Below are 15,443 nucleotides of genomic sequence, written 5' to 3' on the forward strand. Positions count from 1 at the left end.
GTTAAATTTTGTCATTTCCAGTGCATGTTGTCACTAAAGGGTGATGTTAAAAGACAAACAGTGCTTATAAAATTTATATGAACCCTCTTATTATCATGAATCCAGTGCAATCAATGTGCGTCATGCACAGCAATGTAATTAGAAAATAAAAACAATCTAAAAACCATGACAAAGTCATTTTGAAAATGGATCAGGCAGGAAAAAGCAAATACTTTTGGGTACTACACTGTTTTCCACTGTTTATTCAGACATAGAAACACTAATTCCTAAATAATTAATGAAAAACATTTAAATACAAATACTGTATTATACCTTCACATATATTTTCTTGCACTCAGTCTCTACATTTTCGCCACAGATGCTTTTAGAAGTGTATTTTTATTATCGGGAATCCTGCCATTATCCAGGAAATGAAGAGATTCTTGGTGTGAATCTTTCACAATCAAAGATCCAAACACAGTACGAGGAGATGACTCAAATAACAGAACCACTTTGCATCGCATGCTTTATTTCCAAAAGACAAAGTAAAACATGTAGTGTCTGACTAGAGTTAACTAAAGGTAATACTGGTCCTTCCAACCAACTCCACTCCTGTCACAACATTACATTATATCACACACCGGTTCAGACAATGGAGACTTGATCATCACTGTGTCTTGCTATGGGTGAAGCAACAAGCCAACTGTACAAACAACAAGACATCCAAAACGTCACTTCTGCTAATATTTGGAATAAATAGAGTGTACATGTCCCTCATCACTTACCACAAAAATACGCAAAACACAGTAAGAAGCAGTTACAGGTTAAAACATGAGCCGATACCATACACATTAAACATATCTATTACTGCACTGGAGTTACAGTTTAACAGCGTGCATCATAAAAATCACTCATGAAGAAAGAAAACTTAAACAGTGCCTCATGCTTTATAAGTGTGTGAACGTGTTGTGTGTGGCGACACACACACACAGCATTTTCTGCGAGGTTTCAATTAAGTCAGGGAGTAAAACAGAAACCATATTCTGTATTTCAGTTTTAAGTAAACATAAGAGGACAGCACGGTGACTTTTGCTTTTGGCAGTGAAAGAAGATACATTTGAAAAAGCGTGAGAAGAGACGTTCCAGTGGAGCAATGCTCCGCGGCACAGAAGTAACGACGAGTGGACAGACTGAGAACAGCTGAGATGTTTTGGGAGATAAAGCACTTGGTATTATGTACAGTAAGTACATAGAAAGCCCGGCATTGTCATCACTGAACAAACCTCAAGATAACCCAGGGTCAGACAAAATTACATTTCTAGGTGATAACTTCACTTAAAACCAACCTGTTGTTGAGAAAACAACATTTTTGTGAAATCTTAATTATGTCAGTCAACTAAAACAAAAAAAAACAAAACAAAAAAAACGTAGAAATCTCAAAGCGGGCAAATATTTTTTCATGACAATCTAATTTCTTTTATAGCAGATAAAGACTGCTAGATATTTTTGCTGCCACCGTAAAATTTCACAGAGCCTTCGGCCCGTCCAGTGGTATGTCTCAGTAATGTTAAACTTCAATTATAAAGCCTTTTTCTAAAGGTAGATCTGAGGAGAACATCGGTAGAAACGTGACAATAGGAAGGAAAACAAGAAGCAGCGCTCCTATTTTTAAAAATGCCACAGTGGCAGAAAACAACAAGTGCCAAAGGTATACAGAGCGTGGCAGCCGACGCATCTAATCTGCAGGGCTGACATTCAGTTCTTGATAAGATACAATCTGTTCTGAAGTCGACAGATTCCCGTGCACAAGGGCTAAGAGAGTTCTGAATGTTGAAACAACAAAAAAGAAAAAAAAAAAATCAGTTTTGCTCATACTGTTACAATATATATACACAATGTTTTGAAACCGTTTTACAACAATAATGAGGGTTTACATTAAAATGTTGAGAACGAGTAAGGATTAAAGGATCTGCCCACATGGCTGCAAGCAGGAACTCCACGCCGAGTAAAATCGGCATGGAGAAAGCTGCAGCTCAGAGATCAGATAACGTATGAGAGCAGGTGGTTTGATGAGTCCTGCGTGTGGAAGAGGATAATGCTGGCATCCAGGGTGGCTGAGTTGTGGGGGTTGCATCTGAACACCTGGAACAGACACAGAGTGAGACAAGACAAATGCACAGTATGGTTTTAAACTTCCTGTCTCCTCTGGGAGGATAGCGCAGTAGCTTTTGATTCAAAATATTAACTCAATTGCCCTTTCTACAAACCCCAGAGTTTCATTGGGATTTTTTTTTGTGACAGACCAACGTAAAATAGCACAGAGCTGTGACATGGAAAGAAACTGATACATGGTTTAAATGTATTTTAAAAAATCTACAGAGTGTAGAGCGCCGAGTCTTTGTTGAAGAAAAGGGCCTTCACAACTAGTCTCTTGAAAGAAAGATGTTTTTAATCTCAATGTGATCTTCCTGGTTAAATAAAACAAAACACCACATTTCACCTTGGGCACAGTGCTGGATTCCTCCACACAGTGCTATGTACTTTGTTTTCAGAGCATGTTGTTCCACATGCTTTCCATGTCTGTTACGGGCAAAGGCTTATCCATGCTATTAATTCTTTGAACATGCGTCTCTTCATGGCCAATGCGCCATGAAGACCGGATTTTTGGAGTGCTTGACTGACGTTTCGTCCAGTGAAGAGATTCTTCCACCCGAGCTGCGGATCTCTGCAGCTTCCCCAGAGTTACCGTGGGTCTCTTGGCTGCGTCTCTGGCCATTACATGGAAGATTTAAAGCCAGGCTCTACCGTACAGTGGATAATTATTGTCATCTCAATATCAGTCTATGCAAACTACTGAAACTGCAATCAATGTGAGCAATTATTTACGCGTCATGCCGGTTGTTGAGATGGAAATAAAGAATCTATTTTTGTCCTAATAGCTGGACAAATGTTAAGGCTTTCTTAATCATGGTTTTGTTTACTGTAAGTCAAATTGTTATATGTAACATGCAACAACAGTAGTGTATATCGGATTATTATTTTTTTTTTTAAATATGGAGTCCTACTTTGTAGTTGTGTGTTACTTCCACTTGTAGAGGATGGACTAAAACAGAGCGTTTTCATGGCTTATTTTTACTTTAAACTTCTTGTCATCTTCCTCTCTGACCACAATTCGTAAAATCCGCTTAAAGCTCTTAAGTTTGTAGTTTAATGACCAAATACAAAAAAAAGAAAAAACGTCGATGGGGTATAAAACTGTAAAAACTAAGTCTTGAGTGTTGGAATCATATTATCCTCTCAAAATGTAAAAAGCAAAAAGAAACAACGGGTCTTTGTAGGACGTTCTTCCCTGAGAGGAATTCATTATTTTAACCCCCCCCCCCTCCTCACAGAAACACCATCATGATAAAGCAGTCCATCCTTAAACAAATAAATTTAAACAGCAGCAAAACAAAATCATGGCCGTAAAAATGCCAATATCCTGCCGGGCCGGGATGAATGCCTCTCCAGCCAGCCATCCAGATTGTAATTAATGAAAAGAAGTCGTGCAATGCACTTAATGTGTAGCAGCAGCGAGAGACCAGAGGATTCAATAGACATAGATCAGTGGAGGGTGCTGATCGCACTGTGCTTCAACTACACCGGACACAATAGGAGCACTTGTGCCCTGCAGGTGCTTCATCTTAGTTCATATTCTGACTCCGCTGGGCTGGCTTGGTTATGGCTCTCCAGGGAGAAGAACGAGATTACCACAACTCTTTCTAAATCTGCCCTGTGGAAGCATTGCTTTCTCACATGTGGCGCTTCACTTATAGATATTCTTACCATTGAGAAGGATCGGAGTCAATGGTTGTTCGTCTTCAGCGAGAAGGACAGGAATACGGGCTGCGGGGCACCGAAAAACACCAAAGAGTCACTCTGCGGCTGATTTATTGCCTGACCAGAACAGATGGTTTGTTAAAGGCTTACCTTATGGTCTCCCATGCAGACATTAGGACCAATTGTGTTGTAAACAACACCCTCCCCGTCATAATCTCTCTGAGACAAACAGAAAATGAACACAATTGAATATTCATCAATTAAGAGTCTCCTGGGTAAAAATGAAATATGCAGACAGTTCAGTCTGACCCTGCTGATGAAATCGTTGGCAGTGGGAGACATGAGGATGCGGTCACACCAGGCGGGACAGCGCGTGTTCATGTACTGCCTCGGCTTATGGTGGTCCTCACTGTAGGGGTAGCTAAGGGAGACGACAAAATCATATTTCGATTGTCAGATACATCGGGAGAAGGCTTTTGTAGATTATTGTTTACTGTTACGGTAAATTTATTCTCACCTGGGTGGAAATGTGATGTCCTCTTCCCTGACAGCATCAAGAAAGGGCGTGACCTCTTTGTCATACTTCAAAAGCTGAGCGGCAAATAAAAACAGGAAGTGTGCCTACTATTAAAATTCCAGGTGAAATTCTAGTGAACCACCTTGAGGTTTTGGTTTTTGTGGGTGTATAGCCTTATGCTTGTCGTAATCTGACATCTTTGAGAACAGATCCGACTGTTTGGCAACAACCCGAGTTTCTCGTTTTTATGGAGCAAAAGTCTGGAATGTGTCCTTACCGCTCTGCCGTTGTCCTCTCGGAAAACCGCCTGGTGCACGTACTCAAACAGCTTCTCCTCGATCTGCAGCAGCATCTGAAGGGAAGGGAAGGGCGGGGCGGGCAACATGAACGCCAATCTGGGTCAAATCCAGTGACGGCTTTTGTTGCTTTCTGGCTGCCGTAATTACCTGGTGGTCGTTGTCTCTTTCTTCAAATGTGATTCTCTCCACTTCGTAATTGCTGTCTTTCACGTCTTTTACAACATCTGCTTCGATGGTCAGGCACTGGTCAGCAACACAAGCAGAAATGAGAGGGAGTGGGCGGGGGTCCGTGCTCAAATATGAAGCTGGTGCACACATACACATGTATATATACATACATATAGATATATATATATGACTGAAATGACAACATACCTGGACTAATGTACGCGTGTCCAAACGGAAGTTAAAATCTCCGAACAGGAAGAAGGGCATAGCAGCGTAGCGGCTGTCTGATAACCTAGAAAAGATAAACAATGTCTTAATTTGTTTAGCACAAAAGGTTAAGGTTTACTTTATATATTCTTTAATATTCTGGTTTTTAAATTTGAACAAATTAATACAGTTGCCTGGAGCAATTCTCTGCCATTTTTATCTTGCAAGAACATATGATAAAGTATTTTATTTGGATTTCATGGGATAGATCAACACAAAGTATTGCGTGACTGAGAGAGGTACAATATTTATTACAACTAAAATCTGAAAAGTGCGTCTCATTCATTTGTGTTCAGTCCTCTTCAATCTGACATCCCTAAATAAAATTCAGTGTCAGCAAGTACTTTAGGAACCTGCCCAATTAGTAAATACAGTCCATGAATCTGTAATAAAGTCTCAGTATAAATCCAAGTGTTCTGCATATTAACGTGTTCGGGTGGCCCATTCAAAGTGTACAGCTGTTGATCCCACCTGCTGATGACGTATTTGAGAGCATTCTTGCGGTTGGCTGAATAAATGGAGGGACTGGAGTTGAGGGCAATAAGGTTCGAGGCATCGTGGAACAGGTGGATGTTGACCAGGTCGAGGCCCCTGCAGACAACACAGACGTAAATGGACTGAACTTATATATAGCGCTTTAGCCAATCATTTTGACCACTCAAAGCGCTTTACACTAGAGTCACATTTCACACTCAAATTTATACACATACACAGATTGGTAGGCAATTTGGGGTTAAGTGCCTTGCCCAAGGGCAGATCGATGCGAGGCAGGAGGAAGCTGGAATCAAACCTACAACTTTCCGATCACAAGACAACTACTCTACCCACACAGCCACAGTCGCCAACATCGGCAAAATGCGACAAGATGCAGCAGATGAGAAAAACAAAGGAAAAGAAATCGTTTGACATCAGATAAGATGACACGTGTGTGAACAACAATGACAGTGCAAGTGTATGATAGCGCGGGTGTCACTTTACAACTTCCCTGATAGTGTGTAGCCTGCCGACAGCTCAGAAGTTTGACCCTCTTGTGCCAGGAATTCTGCATCAATATAGTAACTATTGCCTCACAAAGTAATACCATAACTGAAACTTTTCTGTTCTTATCTAGCAGATTAGAAGTCTGTGAGTAATGCCGGATGATGAGCCTGGTTCAATAAAAGGACCAGGTTTATACACTATTCAGTTAATAATTGTAACTGCAGGAAATGTTCAAGGTTTAAACTTGAACATTGCAAATTCTTGAAAATGTGCCATGTTTCATAACCTCGTGAAAACAACACAAACACTAAAAAGGAGTGACAAAAATATGATTTTGTTGACAAGTTGTTACTGAGCTGTGGATTAATAAGAAAAATGATCAAAGATAAATAATTCTGTGTGAATTTCCAAACTGCAACAACCAATAAATGTTTGATAATGAGACATTAGCAAGCATTAACATATTTTTTGTCTTCACCAAGTAGCATCACTGTTCAACAGTTAAAGTCAACTTTGTTTGTTATGTGGTAAAAAAAAAAAAAAAGGAAGCAGATTGCAGAGGGCTAAAAACTACATGGAACCAAGTTGAACTCCAGGCTAAGGGCAATTTATATGTACAAGTACATCTCAAAATGTGAAAAATATTCTTTATCACTCATTTCAAAAATGGAAACTCAGATTTATCACATACAAGTGAAATATTTCAAGACTTGTTTTCAAAATGGTTGGCCATTCAGTGTAGAACAAATTCACCAAGTTGTGCAAAAAACAAGCTGTAAAATGACAAAATCTCTATAAATTAAGTTCAACAGTAGAGCAGTAAATTTGAACTTTTGTCTTCAGAGATGATTCAGGGTGCCATGATACAGAAGGAACAGGTACAAGAACTCCTTTGTGCCTTATTTCATTGAACTCCAAAACTAGAGTTATAATTTTCGCGCTAAATGTTTATGATGTAGTTATGGGAGGCATCTGACACATTATTAAAACCAAATTTCCATTTTTATGAGCAATAAAAAATTGATCTTATCTTAATTTGGATCAGCTGCTTTTCAATCTGTAACTCGTAAGTCTTTTAAAACTGGTTTACAGGAAGTTAAGATTATCTGGCATTTAACCAGTCACAGTTTAAGAGCCTGAACCAAGAGGCCAACAAGCTGTGAATTTGCCCCATTTTACATTTTGAAGTTGTTTTATATTTTATCTGTGGGTTTCCCATCAGTGACTAAAAAAATCTTACTGATCAGTGCTTTGGTCAAAATCTTAAACTATATGGTGACAAATCCAAGACTGCTGAAGTCAATTAAATATAACCTCAATGAAAAAACCTTTCTACGTTTCAGAATTTCACCACTGTTTCTTTTAAATTCTAGACTGTATGGCAAATTATTTTTACATAGTTAATTCCATAGCTGAATTTTTTTTTTCCAAACTTGGGGGGGGGGGGAAATCAAATAAAACAACACTTTTGCAGACTTTTAAAGACTGTGTGGAAACTCACTTGGCAACAACCCTCTTCAGTCTGAAGTCGTTACTGATGGAAAAAGATTCTTTTATCAGTCAGAATCAGTGATTTTTTATTTTTTATTTTTTTACACACAGCCATAGTGTAAAAGCTCTTTAACTCTGTTGTGTTTTTAAGAAAAAAAAATTATTTTGCTCCCTAAATGTTTCTTTGTGAAGAAGACAATTTCATGTTCTGTTCAACCCAAAAGCTAAGGTTATATAAATGCTGATCACTGAATCTCTGCTTTCAGTCCCATCTCTTCTATGAGTGTATCAAATGCTGGCCTACATATTAATCTGGAAAGATCACAAAAAAGGTCAGTTTTACTCTTAATACAAGTGTTACTAAAACTCTCTTAACAACACGACAATACAATTGATCAAAAAATAAAGTGTTTCACTGTTTCTGAGCGTTACGTACTGGTTGTGTATGATCCAGCGGGTCCTCATGTAGCCCTTCCTGGACCACTTGAACTGCAACAGAGACAAATGAGAGAGAATCGCTAAACACCAGGGAGCCATGTCTTTAAAGCGCCAAACTGATAATCATTGATTCTTGCAGATAATTTGTCTCATCTCTGTGTCAGCAGTCCCAGCGGACTCATTTTTCCCCAGCATCTCCCTTCGTCCCATTAGCATCCCCCCTCGCCGTAGCGCTCCCCACACTCTTGCATACAGACTTACATCGGGCCAGAAATTCTTCGGGAATTTTTCTTTCTCCACGGTGGCGACGCCGTCCAGTGAGCCCACGTACTTGGTCTTTCCCACCACGGCTTTAAAATCCTTAACTGGGAGCAGCGGGTGGCGGGGGGGAGGCAGAGCGAGGGCGGTGACATGGAAAAGAGTGAGAAAACATGCAAACAGCGATCAATAAACTGGTGTTAACCTCATCAGAGCGGCGTACGTGATGAGGGGAATCTATAAGCGGGAGCCATTAGACTCCGTTTGGCCAACGACAATCGGTTCGGGCCACACAGCGAGTGGCAGCTCCGGGATGTTTATGGCTCTTCCATAAGCTTTTCTGCCAAGCTTTTTCACACCTAACGTGACCGGACTATGCAGCAGCCGAAATAACAGCTCCACTTTAAATCTGAGTACTTTGCAAATGTCTGCCTAGGCAGTAGAGCCATTAAACGATCATTACACAGAAACATCTTAAAATATCCTATAAAAAATGACAGGAATTTTGCCAATCATATGCAACAACAACCCGGTCCCTCATGGTGTGGGAGCTATTGATCAAAGCAGAGGGCTACACTGCTTCCAGTTGGATTTTAATCATTTATAAAAGAAAATGTGAAAAAGCAAAAACACAAATGTTCATCACAACCTGATTCATTAGAAACCAATAAAATGAATGCAACTTTCACACTTTAAGGATTTCTTACCATTAAAGTCATAATAATAGATATTTTTCAGTGTCTTGTGGATGAAGTACATGCTGCCCAAAGCCTGTGGACAAAAGAAAACAACAGATGATGTTCAATACCCGATAAAGTAATCAGAAACTGATTAAGTAAAATAAATAAATGAATAAAAAAATGTTAAATTTCTTTTAAAAAAACATACAAAAAATAATTTAGTTGTAAAATAATTTGTTAGTTACCTATTTTAGTATTTAAGGCAAGCATGTGTAAAGTAATTTTTTTTATCATTTAGCATTTTTGCAACTAACCTCTGCAATGACTAATTCAAAATGTAGCAATACATTGTCATGTTTGACACTAATTATTGTTAGATGTGATTAAATAAAATGATTAAACGTTTGTTCATTTAAAACATTTACCACACCAATAACTATTACAGTGTGTAGTTAAATGCATGACATTGGTTTTCATCCCAAAAAGCTAAAAAGGAATTAAAGCACAGTAGTATCTCTTTAAAATAAGCATCCTAAGAACAAAAACATGAAATACAGTCATAGTGTAGTGTATTTTAATTTGTATTACCATAGTGAAAAGTGAAAACAACATCATTTTGATACATTTCATTATATCTGCAGTCAAACTAGTAATTGGTGTACTACAAATATATTTTTGTGTACTTTCAAAAGTCTGATATTTTGGGGCAAATTTGTTGGTCTTTGTCAGCATACTGGCAACAAAAAAAAAATTGATTATATTAAAATAGTTTTATTTTTCAATAGAGGCTGTAACGTCTAACATTTCTTGGTCTTACTTACAAGCAGCATGGATAACTTCTTACGACACACCAGGCCATATTTGTTTCCAAAATAAATAAATAAACAATAGTAACTGAAAAAGGTTTTTAAGGGAATATTTTAACTACTTCCTATCATAAGTGTCACGGGACAAAAAGGGAGGCAGGATGGGCTGGATACATGTAAACATGAAAAAGAGTCGTTTGTAGTTCCATCAGCAGGACCCAAAACATTACCATCTAAGTCCCTAGACCAGGGGTGCCCAAGTCCAGTCCTCGACAGCTACTATCCTGCAACTTTTAGACGCATCCCTGCTCCAACACACCTGAATAAAATGGCGCATCAGCATCTGTTACCTCTGCAGGGGTCTGGTTTCATTTAAAGCAGGTGTGTACAAGCACTGACTTGGGAACCCCAGACCAAGTTCCTAAATCAAAACCTTACAGAAGACCTATAGGGTAAAATGACAGGGTAAAGTGGACTCATGGTTTTGGATGACTGGAGAGACTGAGTAATGGTCAAAGATGCTCTATCTATGGTTCAACATTGTGAAACGCTATAGAAGACAAAGTTCAGTACCGTCTCAAAACGAAGGTCGTCAAAGTATTGACAGTTCGGGTGTTAACAATTGTACACCTTATGATTTTGTTAAAAACATTTTTTTTCTTAATGGAATATATATTTTATGTCCATTGAAAAGATTAATTAAATTAACAGTTGGAATTTTCTATGAGTTTCAGTGTGAGATTATGTTACTGCAACAGAAGTAACAACAACAGAAGTGCACAACAGTGCACTTTAGTTTTATATATCTGCTGCAGATTTCCTGACACTGCAGTCTGCACATGCCTGTGCACGAACATGTGCCTAACCCTTTATTTTCAGGTCTGCATTTCAAAGAAATCATAAGATGTTTCTCAAAACGAAACTAAAACTAAATGTAGACACAAACACATGGCTAGTCTCAAGGACCGACTTGTTTATTATAGGTAGTAAAAGCCTTATCTTCCGGTTATCCACTTTGTTTTTCTACTGAGCAAATCAAAAATCACGTGAAACTTTAAGCGATAAAAATGTTCAGCGGAGCCACTTTGAGGGTGCACACTTCAGCGCCCAATCATCCCTGACACGGGGCTGACAATTTTTAATGTACTAACTGCCTGCTCCACTGATCTGATTAATCATGGCCTGTGAAATCAATAAAGACAGAAAATTAAAACCATTTAAAAGGTATTAAGCAGCAGGCTTGCTGTCTGCCAACGCTGGTGCTCAGAGGGGGCCGAGAGAAAATAAGTGAGCGCATGGAGGGGGTAAGGTCGTGACGGAGAGCTGGGCTACACACACACACGCATGCACGCACACACACACGCATGCACGATCAGTCAGAGCATGAGAGATCTCTCCCTGAAGACATCGTTTATCTTCGGTGCCACAGTCATCCTCGTTTATTAAAACAGAGGTGTCTCCATTGACGGCATCAGTGAACAACAGTTAGAGACCGACTTGTCTGAGATAGAGTGACGGAGGAAATTACTGGAACAGATCTGCAGGAGTTGAAATGTTTCTACGAAGGGAAAAAAAAAAAAGTTTGACTGTCAGGTAAAGTTCCTCTCCAGAGATTCCTGAAGGGAAGCCTGATTCATGTGGGATTAGTAGCAGTGTTTCGCACAGTTAGGCACACACACACACACCTTCGCGTAGTTGGCCAAACACCCATCTTCATCAATCAGGTTTGTGCACAGTTTAATAAAAAAATATTGACTTTCAAGTGATTTTTTATCAAAACACCATTTGTACTGGGGATGCATGCCCCTCTACGTCCGCAGCCCCTGAGAAAAGAGAGCCCCTTCCACCCCTACTAAGCTCTCTCTCTTGGCTTTATAACTGATGATCCGTAGCCAGGGGGAAACAAATTGAAAATCAATGCAGGTGGCACCGCCGAAATGAGAATGAGGCATTATGTGGGGCGGTGGTTGGGGAAGAGGGGCTGCAACCCTCTCAGGGCAAACGGAGAAGGGTGCAAACACTCGAGTCCAGAGGAAAACTTAGTCCCAGCTGTCCTCCGCCACCCCCACGACGCTTAATTTATCGCGTACAGATAGCCTGGGATCAATAGTTTTAATCTAGAGTTAAATGTATTGACTTTGGCCCGTCTCTCTCTTGCACCTGGTCATTGACTTTCCCCCCTTTCGGCTTCACGCACCTTCAGTCTACAGATGCAGACATTGACCCCTACTGTCAGGTGCGCTGTGTGAGGGTTTCACCTGGGAGGAGGAAGGGTTAATAGTTGAAGAAAAACGCAGCTACTTTTCCTGGTAGTGTTTCTCCCTACCAGGATTGAAACTTTGACAAATCCCATTACAGCCAACAGCAAGCACAGTTTAAACCACTGGAAGCTGATTAGTGAAACATGAGGTTAAAAAAACATGGATGCAAGAAATGACCTGCATGACCAGTGTGGAGACTGAGGCTGACGTTCTATGACCTGAACATCAACCGCACAGCAAGGAGTGATGTTCACAGAAAATTGACCAACTGGATTAATGTATTTAAAACTGACTATCAAAACTACATATAATTGAGTGATTCAATCCTTAATGCTCACCCCAGATGTATTTCTTTAGTAATTGAAATGCTAAAGCTCACAGAGAACAGTGTGAGCATTGTAATGGTGAAAAATAGAAGTTTTGGGGAAAGGAGGGTTAATCATAACCAGTAATAGTCAGTAATAGGATTACTAAGTATTTTCCAGATATCGCACAGCTCTGTCTAAAACCGTGGTGTAAAATGACACAGGTGTATGGCCCGTCACTAGAACTGAATGATATTTGGAGCTGTTCAACGTTTAATTCACCATGGCAAACACTCCAGTTATATCGTAAGAAAGGCAACATCAGATTACATTCTGCAGCCGCCGCCATGTTTCATGGTGGTCATGTGTAATCAACAAGAATATTGCAGCTAAAGATTTTTGGAGTTTTGAAAGCATAACTTTGTATGAACTATGGCTTGATTGCACTAACCGGCTCCATAACAGCACTGCAGACGGCCGCTATGGACAGAAATTCTCAGTCCGGTAACTGAAAGCATCACGGCTGACCAAACAAATCTGACTTTGAGGGCCTCTCATCTCTCTGTGCCTGCACCGCGTTACAGCTCCAACACTGTTTTATACTACATCTAGAAGAGCCATGTCCCATACAAAAGGCTGGGATTTTGAACGCTGCTCATATTGCACAGAAGCTTTGATGTATGAAGTTCTGCTGCCGATGGAAAAAAGGCGAGCAAACAGAAAGAGCGTATAAGGAATCAGATTTCCTAAAGAGGGTGCACCTGCAATATGTCACTAAAGGTTGTGAACCGCAGAAGTTCATTATTGCGCTTGATGAATTCATACTGTATATTTAATCTATATTTATTAAAATAGCTAAAAAGCAACAAACAAAGCATGCTTTCAGGGTTTTTAAAAATGCCCTCCTAACATTGTCTGAGATGACCTTATTACACAGTCAAATGGTTGCATTTATATTAATATCAGCAAACATCTGCTACAGATTCCTATCAAGCACCAGACGGCCTCACATTCACATCTGTTGCTGAGGCCATCTTTATGTGGAGGAGATCGCCATCTTGTGGAAGAACATTGGAATATCTCCACAGGTTTCCTACCGTAAAGCTGTCTTCCGCTTGGAACTGGGTGTCCACATAAATGCAAGTCCTGTCAAACTCCTTCATTTCCTCACTGGACTCGATGTTACTAGGAAGAGGAAGGGAAATGGATTTTCTCAGATGTAACACAGTGTAACCACACAGTCATTGTGGTTACTTTTTAGTGGTGTTTTTATTTACCAAAAGAAGTTTTCTGCCTTGTCCATGTTGACCATGTAGTCCTTCCCTCCCACCTCCTGGAAGTGCAGGGCGATAAACTGCGGCTTGTACTTCCGGATTGTCTGTTTCAAAAACATTAAAGTCTAATGTTCAAGCTCACATTACAGAGTGCTGATGTGTGAAGATGGTCGCCGCTGCTTTAAGGCTGACCATTAGAGCTCATCAGAGGTTTTACAGTTTTGTTTTTTACATATTTGGAAGAGCGACAAAAGTGGGCCAGAATTAGCAAAGATTGTATTTCTTTTAGCTGCATGAGATCACCCATGTAAACTTTTAATATGTTAGAACAGAGAGATGGCTACTAATGTGAATATAAAATATTTCAACCTTACCTTATACAGTTCTTCTAACCATCCATTTTGGATTTCATCCACCTTCGAAAAAAAAAATAAAAAAGTAAAATCATTTGACTAACGTCATCAGTCACTTATTCAACAGTTTCAATCAATGTCAAATAGAAACTATATGCTTCATATTCTGACCACATTCCTTTAAGAAGCAAATTAAAACAATTACACTTTAGCCTTTCATACATGATTCTAAAAATCCATATCTTCTGTTTGTGTTACAGAAAAAAAATCACTATATAGCTTACTTAAAGAAGGAAAGGAAAGAAAAAAAAAAGAAAACTGAATTAAATAGAACAATATTCTTAGCATGCATAGTTTAAAACCATGTGCGGTATGACTCGAATTGTGTGCAATAATAATTTGGGTAATACAACCATAATCTCATATGCATAATAAGCAGTGAACCCAGAACTTGTGTGGTTTTTATCTGTGGTTAGTTGTTTTTAAACGAAACCAAAGTGCAGAATCACAACTTATGACTCGACGGATTGTAAAAGCAGCCCCAGCGGCAACATCTAGCAGTTTCTGTCTTCTTCATGGCCGTTTCAGGGGAAACTCTTGCTAACGTGTTGCTTCAGTTTTACTGACCCAAGAATACCTTAATATAGAGGAGCTGATGGTGTAGTTAGTGAGCATAAAGTGCCCCAAGCCCAAATCATCGGGTTTCCACCATCGTGCTTGATAGTTTTTAATAGTAACCAGTGTTGATTTTCACCAAAATATCCTCTGTGCACTAGAGACAAATATCTCCACTTTGCTCAAAAAATATTCTGAATGTGCTAAACATTTTTCAGATGCAACTTTTCAGATTTAAAGTTTTTATTTGACAGATGTATCAAATTATGGATGGCCATTTCAAGTAAAGATGCTCCCAAAAAAACCAGTGAAATCATTTGACTATTGTTTATAAATTGGATTCTGTGAATACACAACTTTAAATTTAGCACTTCAATCGTCAAAATCTTCAGAAATTGGCGTCCAGTTTGTTATGGACTCAGCGGGTATTTTTTTTTTTGTGTTTTTCAAATCATAGTGTCGTGACCTTTTACTCTTCAAACGCTAAATGAAATATTTTATATTTGAGATATGTGGTCGTTCTGCACAGCCTAATCTGACTCACGGAAACCAGCTGGGGAATCTATTCCAGGAAAGATTAGCAGCTGTTTTGAATGTTTTTCAGCTGTGAATGAATCTTTGTTTGTGTCACTGCAGGTTGTTTGGTAATAGCTGCCATTGCACGAGCGTCTGCTTCAATGAGTTATTTAAGGATCCCTTTTCTCAATAATATTCCATCGAAACACACTTTCATTGCAACGCACCAATAAAGTGACAAAACGGCTCATCTAATACAGGCTGCATCACATGTTAGTGGTGGGTGGTAGCCTCAGGCTGCTGTTATGTTTACCTTTTAGGTTTTGCTAAACAAATAATGTTAGCTCTGGTTAGCTTAAGTTATTCTTTAGTTTTTTCTTCTGTTTTATTCCTCAGTTGCTCATCACAACCATGAT

The 15,443-nt window shown here is 39.2% G+C and overlaps 1 protein-coding gene across 1 annotated transcript in view; it reads right to left on the reverse strand.

Moving 5' to 3' along the window:
- Positions 1 to 487: 487 nt before the first annotated feature.
- The window catches only part of inpp5l (inositol polyphosphate-5-phosphatase L), a 25,123-nt gene continuing 10,167 nt past the window's right edge, over positions 488 to 15,443 (reverse strand). The window contains exons 2-16 of the mRNA XM_015037227.1: positions 13,918 to 13,959; positions 13,547 to 13,647; positions 13,367 to 13,454; positions 8,925 to 8,988; positions 8,221 to 8,324; positions 7,958 to 8,010; positions 5,521 to 5,640; positions 4,990 to 5,074; positions 4,762 to 4,857; positions 4,593 to 4,667; positions 4,316 to 4,389; positions 4,108 to 4,219; positions 3,949 to 4,017; positions 3,805 to 3,864; positions 488 to 2,121 (exon numbers count right to left, since the gene is read on the reverse strand). Coding sequence (XP_014892713.1) covers positions 3,823 to 3,864; positions 3,949 to 4,017; positions 4,108 to 4,219; positions 4,316 to 4,389; positions 4,593 to 4,667; positions 4,762 to 4,857; positions 4,990 to 5,074; positions 5,521 to 5,640; positions 7,958 to 8,010; positions 8,221 to 8,324; positions 8,925 to 8,988; positions 13,367 to 13,454; positions 13,547 to 13,647; positions 13,918 to 13,959 — 1,125 coding nt within the window. The 3' untranslated portion in view covers positions 488 to 2,121; positions 3,805 to 3,822. The remainder of the gene's footprint in view (positions 2,122 to 3,804; positions 3,865 to 3,948; positions 4,018 to 4,107; positions 4,220 to 4,315; positions 4,390 to 4,592; positions 4,668 to 4,761; positions 4,858 to 4,989; positions 5,075 to 5,520; positions 5,641 to 7,957; positions 8,011 to 8,220; positions 8,325 to 8,924; positions 8,989 to 13,366; positions 13,455 to 13,546; positions 13,648 to 13,917; positions 13,960 to 15,443) is intronic.

This window comes from Poecilia latipinna, unplaced genomic scaffold (genome assembly GCF_001443285.1).
Source record: "Poecilia latipinna isolate Pla-1442-1.1 unplaced genomic scaffold, P_latipinna-1.0 Scaffold398, whole genome shotgun sequence".
Classification (NCBI taxonomy): Eukaryota; Metazoa; Chordata; class Actinopteri; order Cyprinodontiformes; family Poeciliidae; genus Poecilia; species Poecilia latipinna.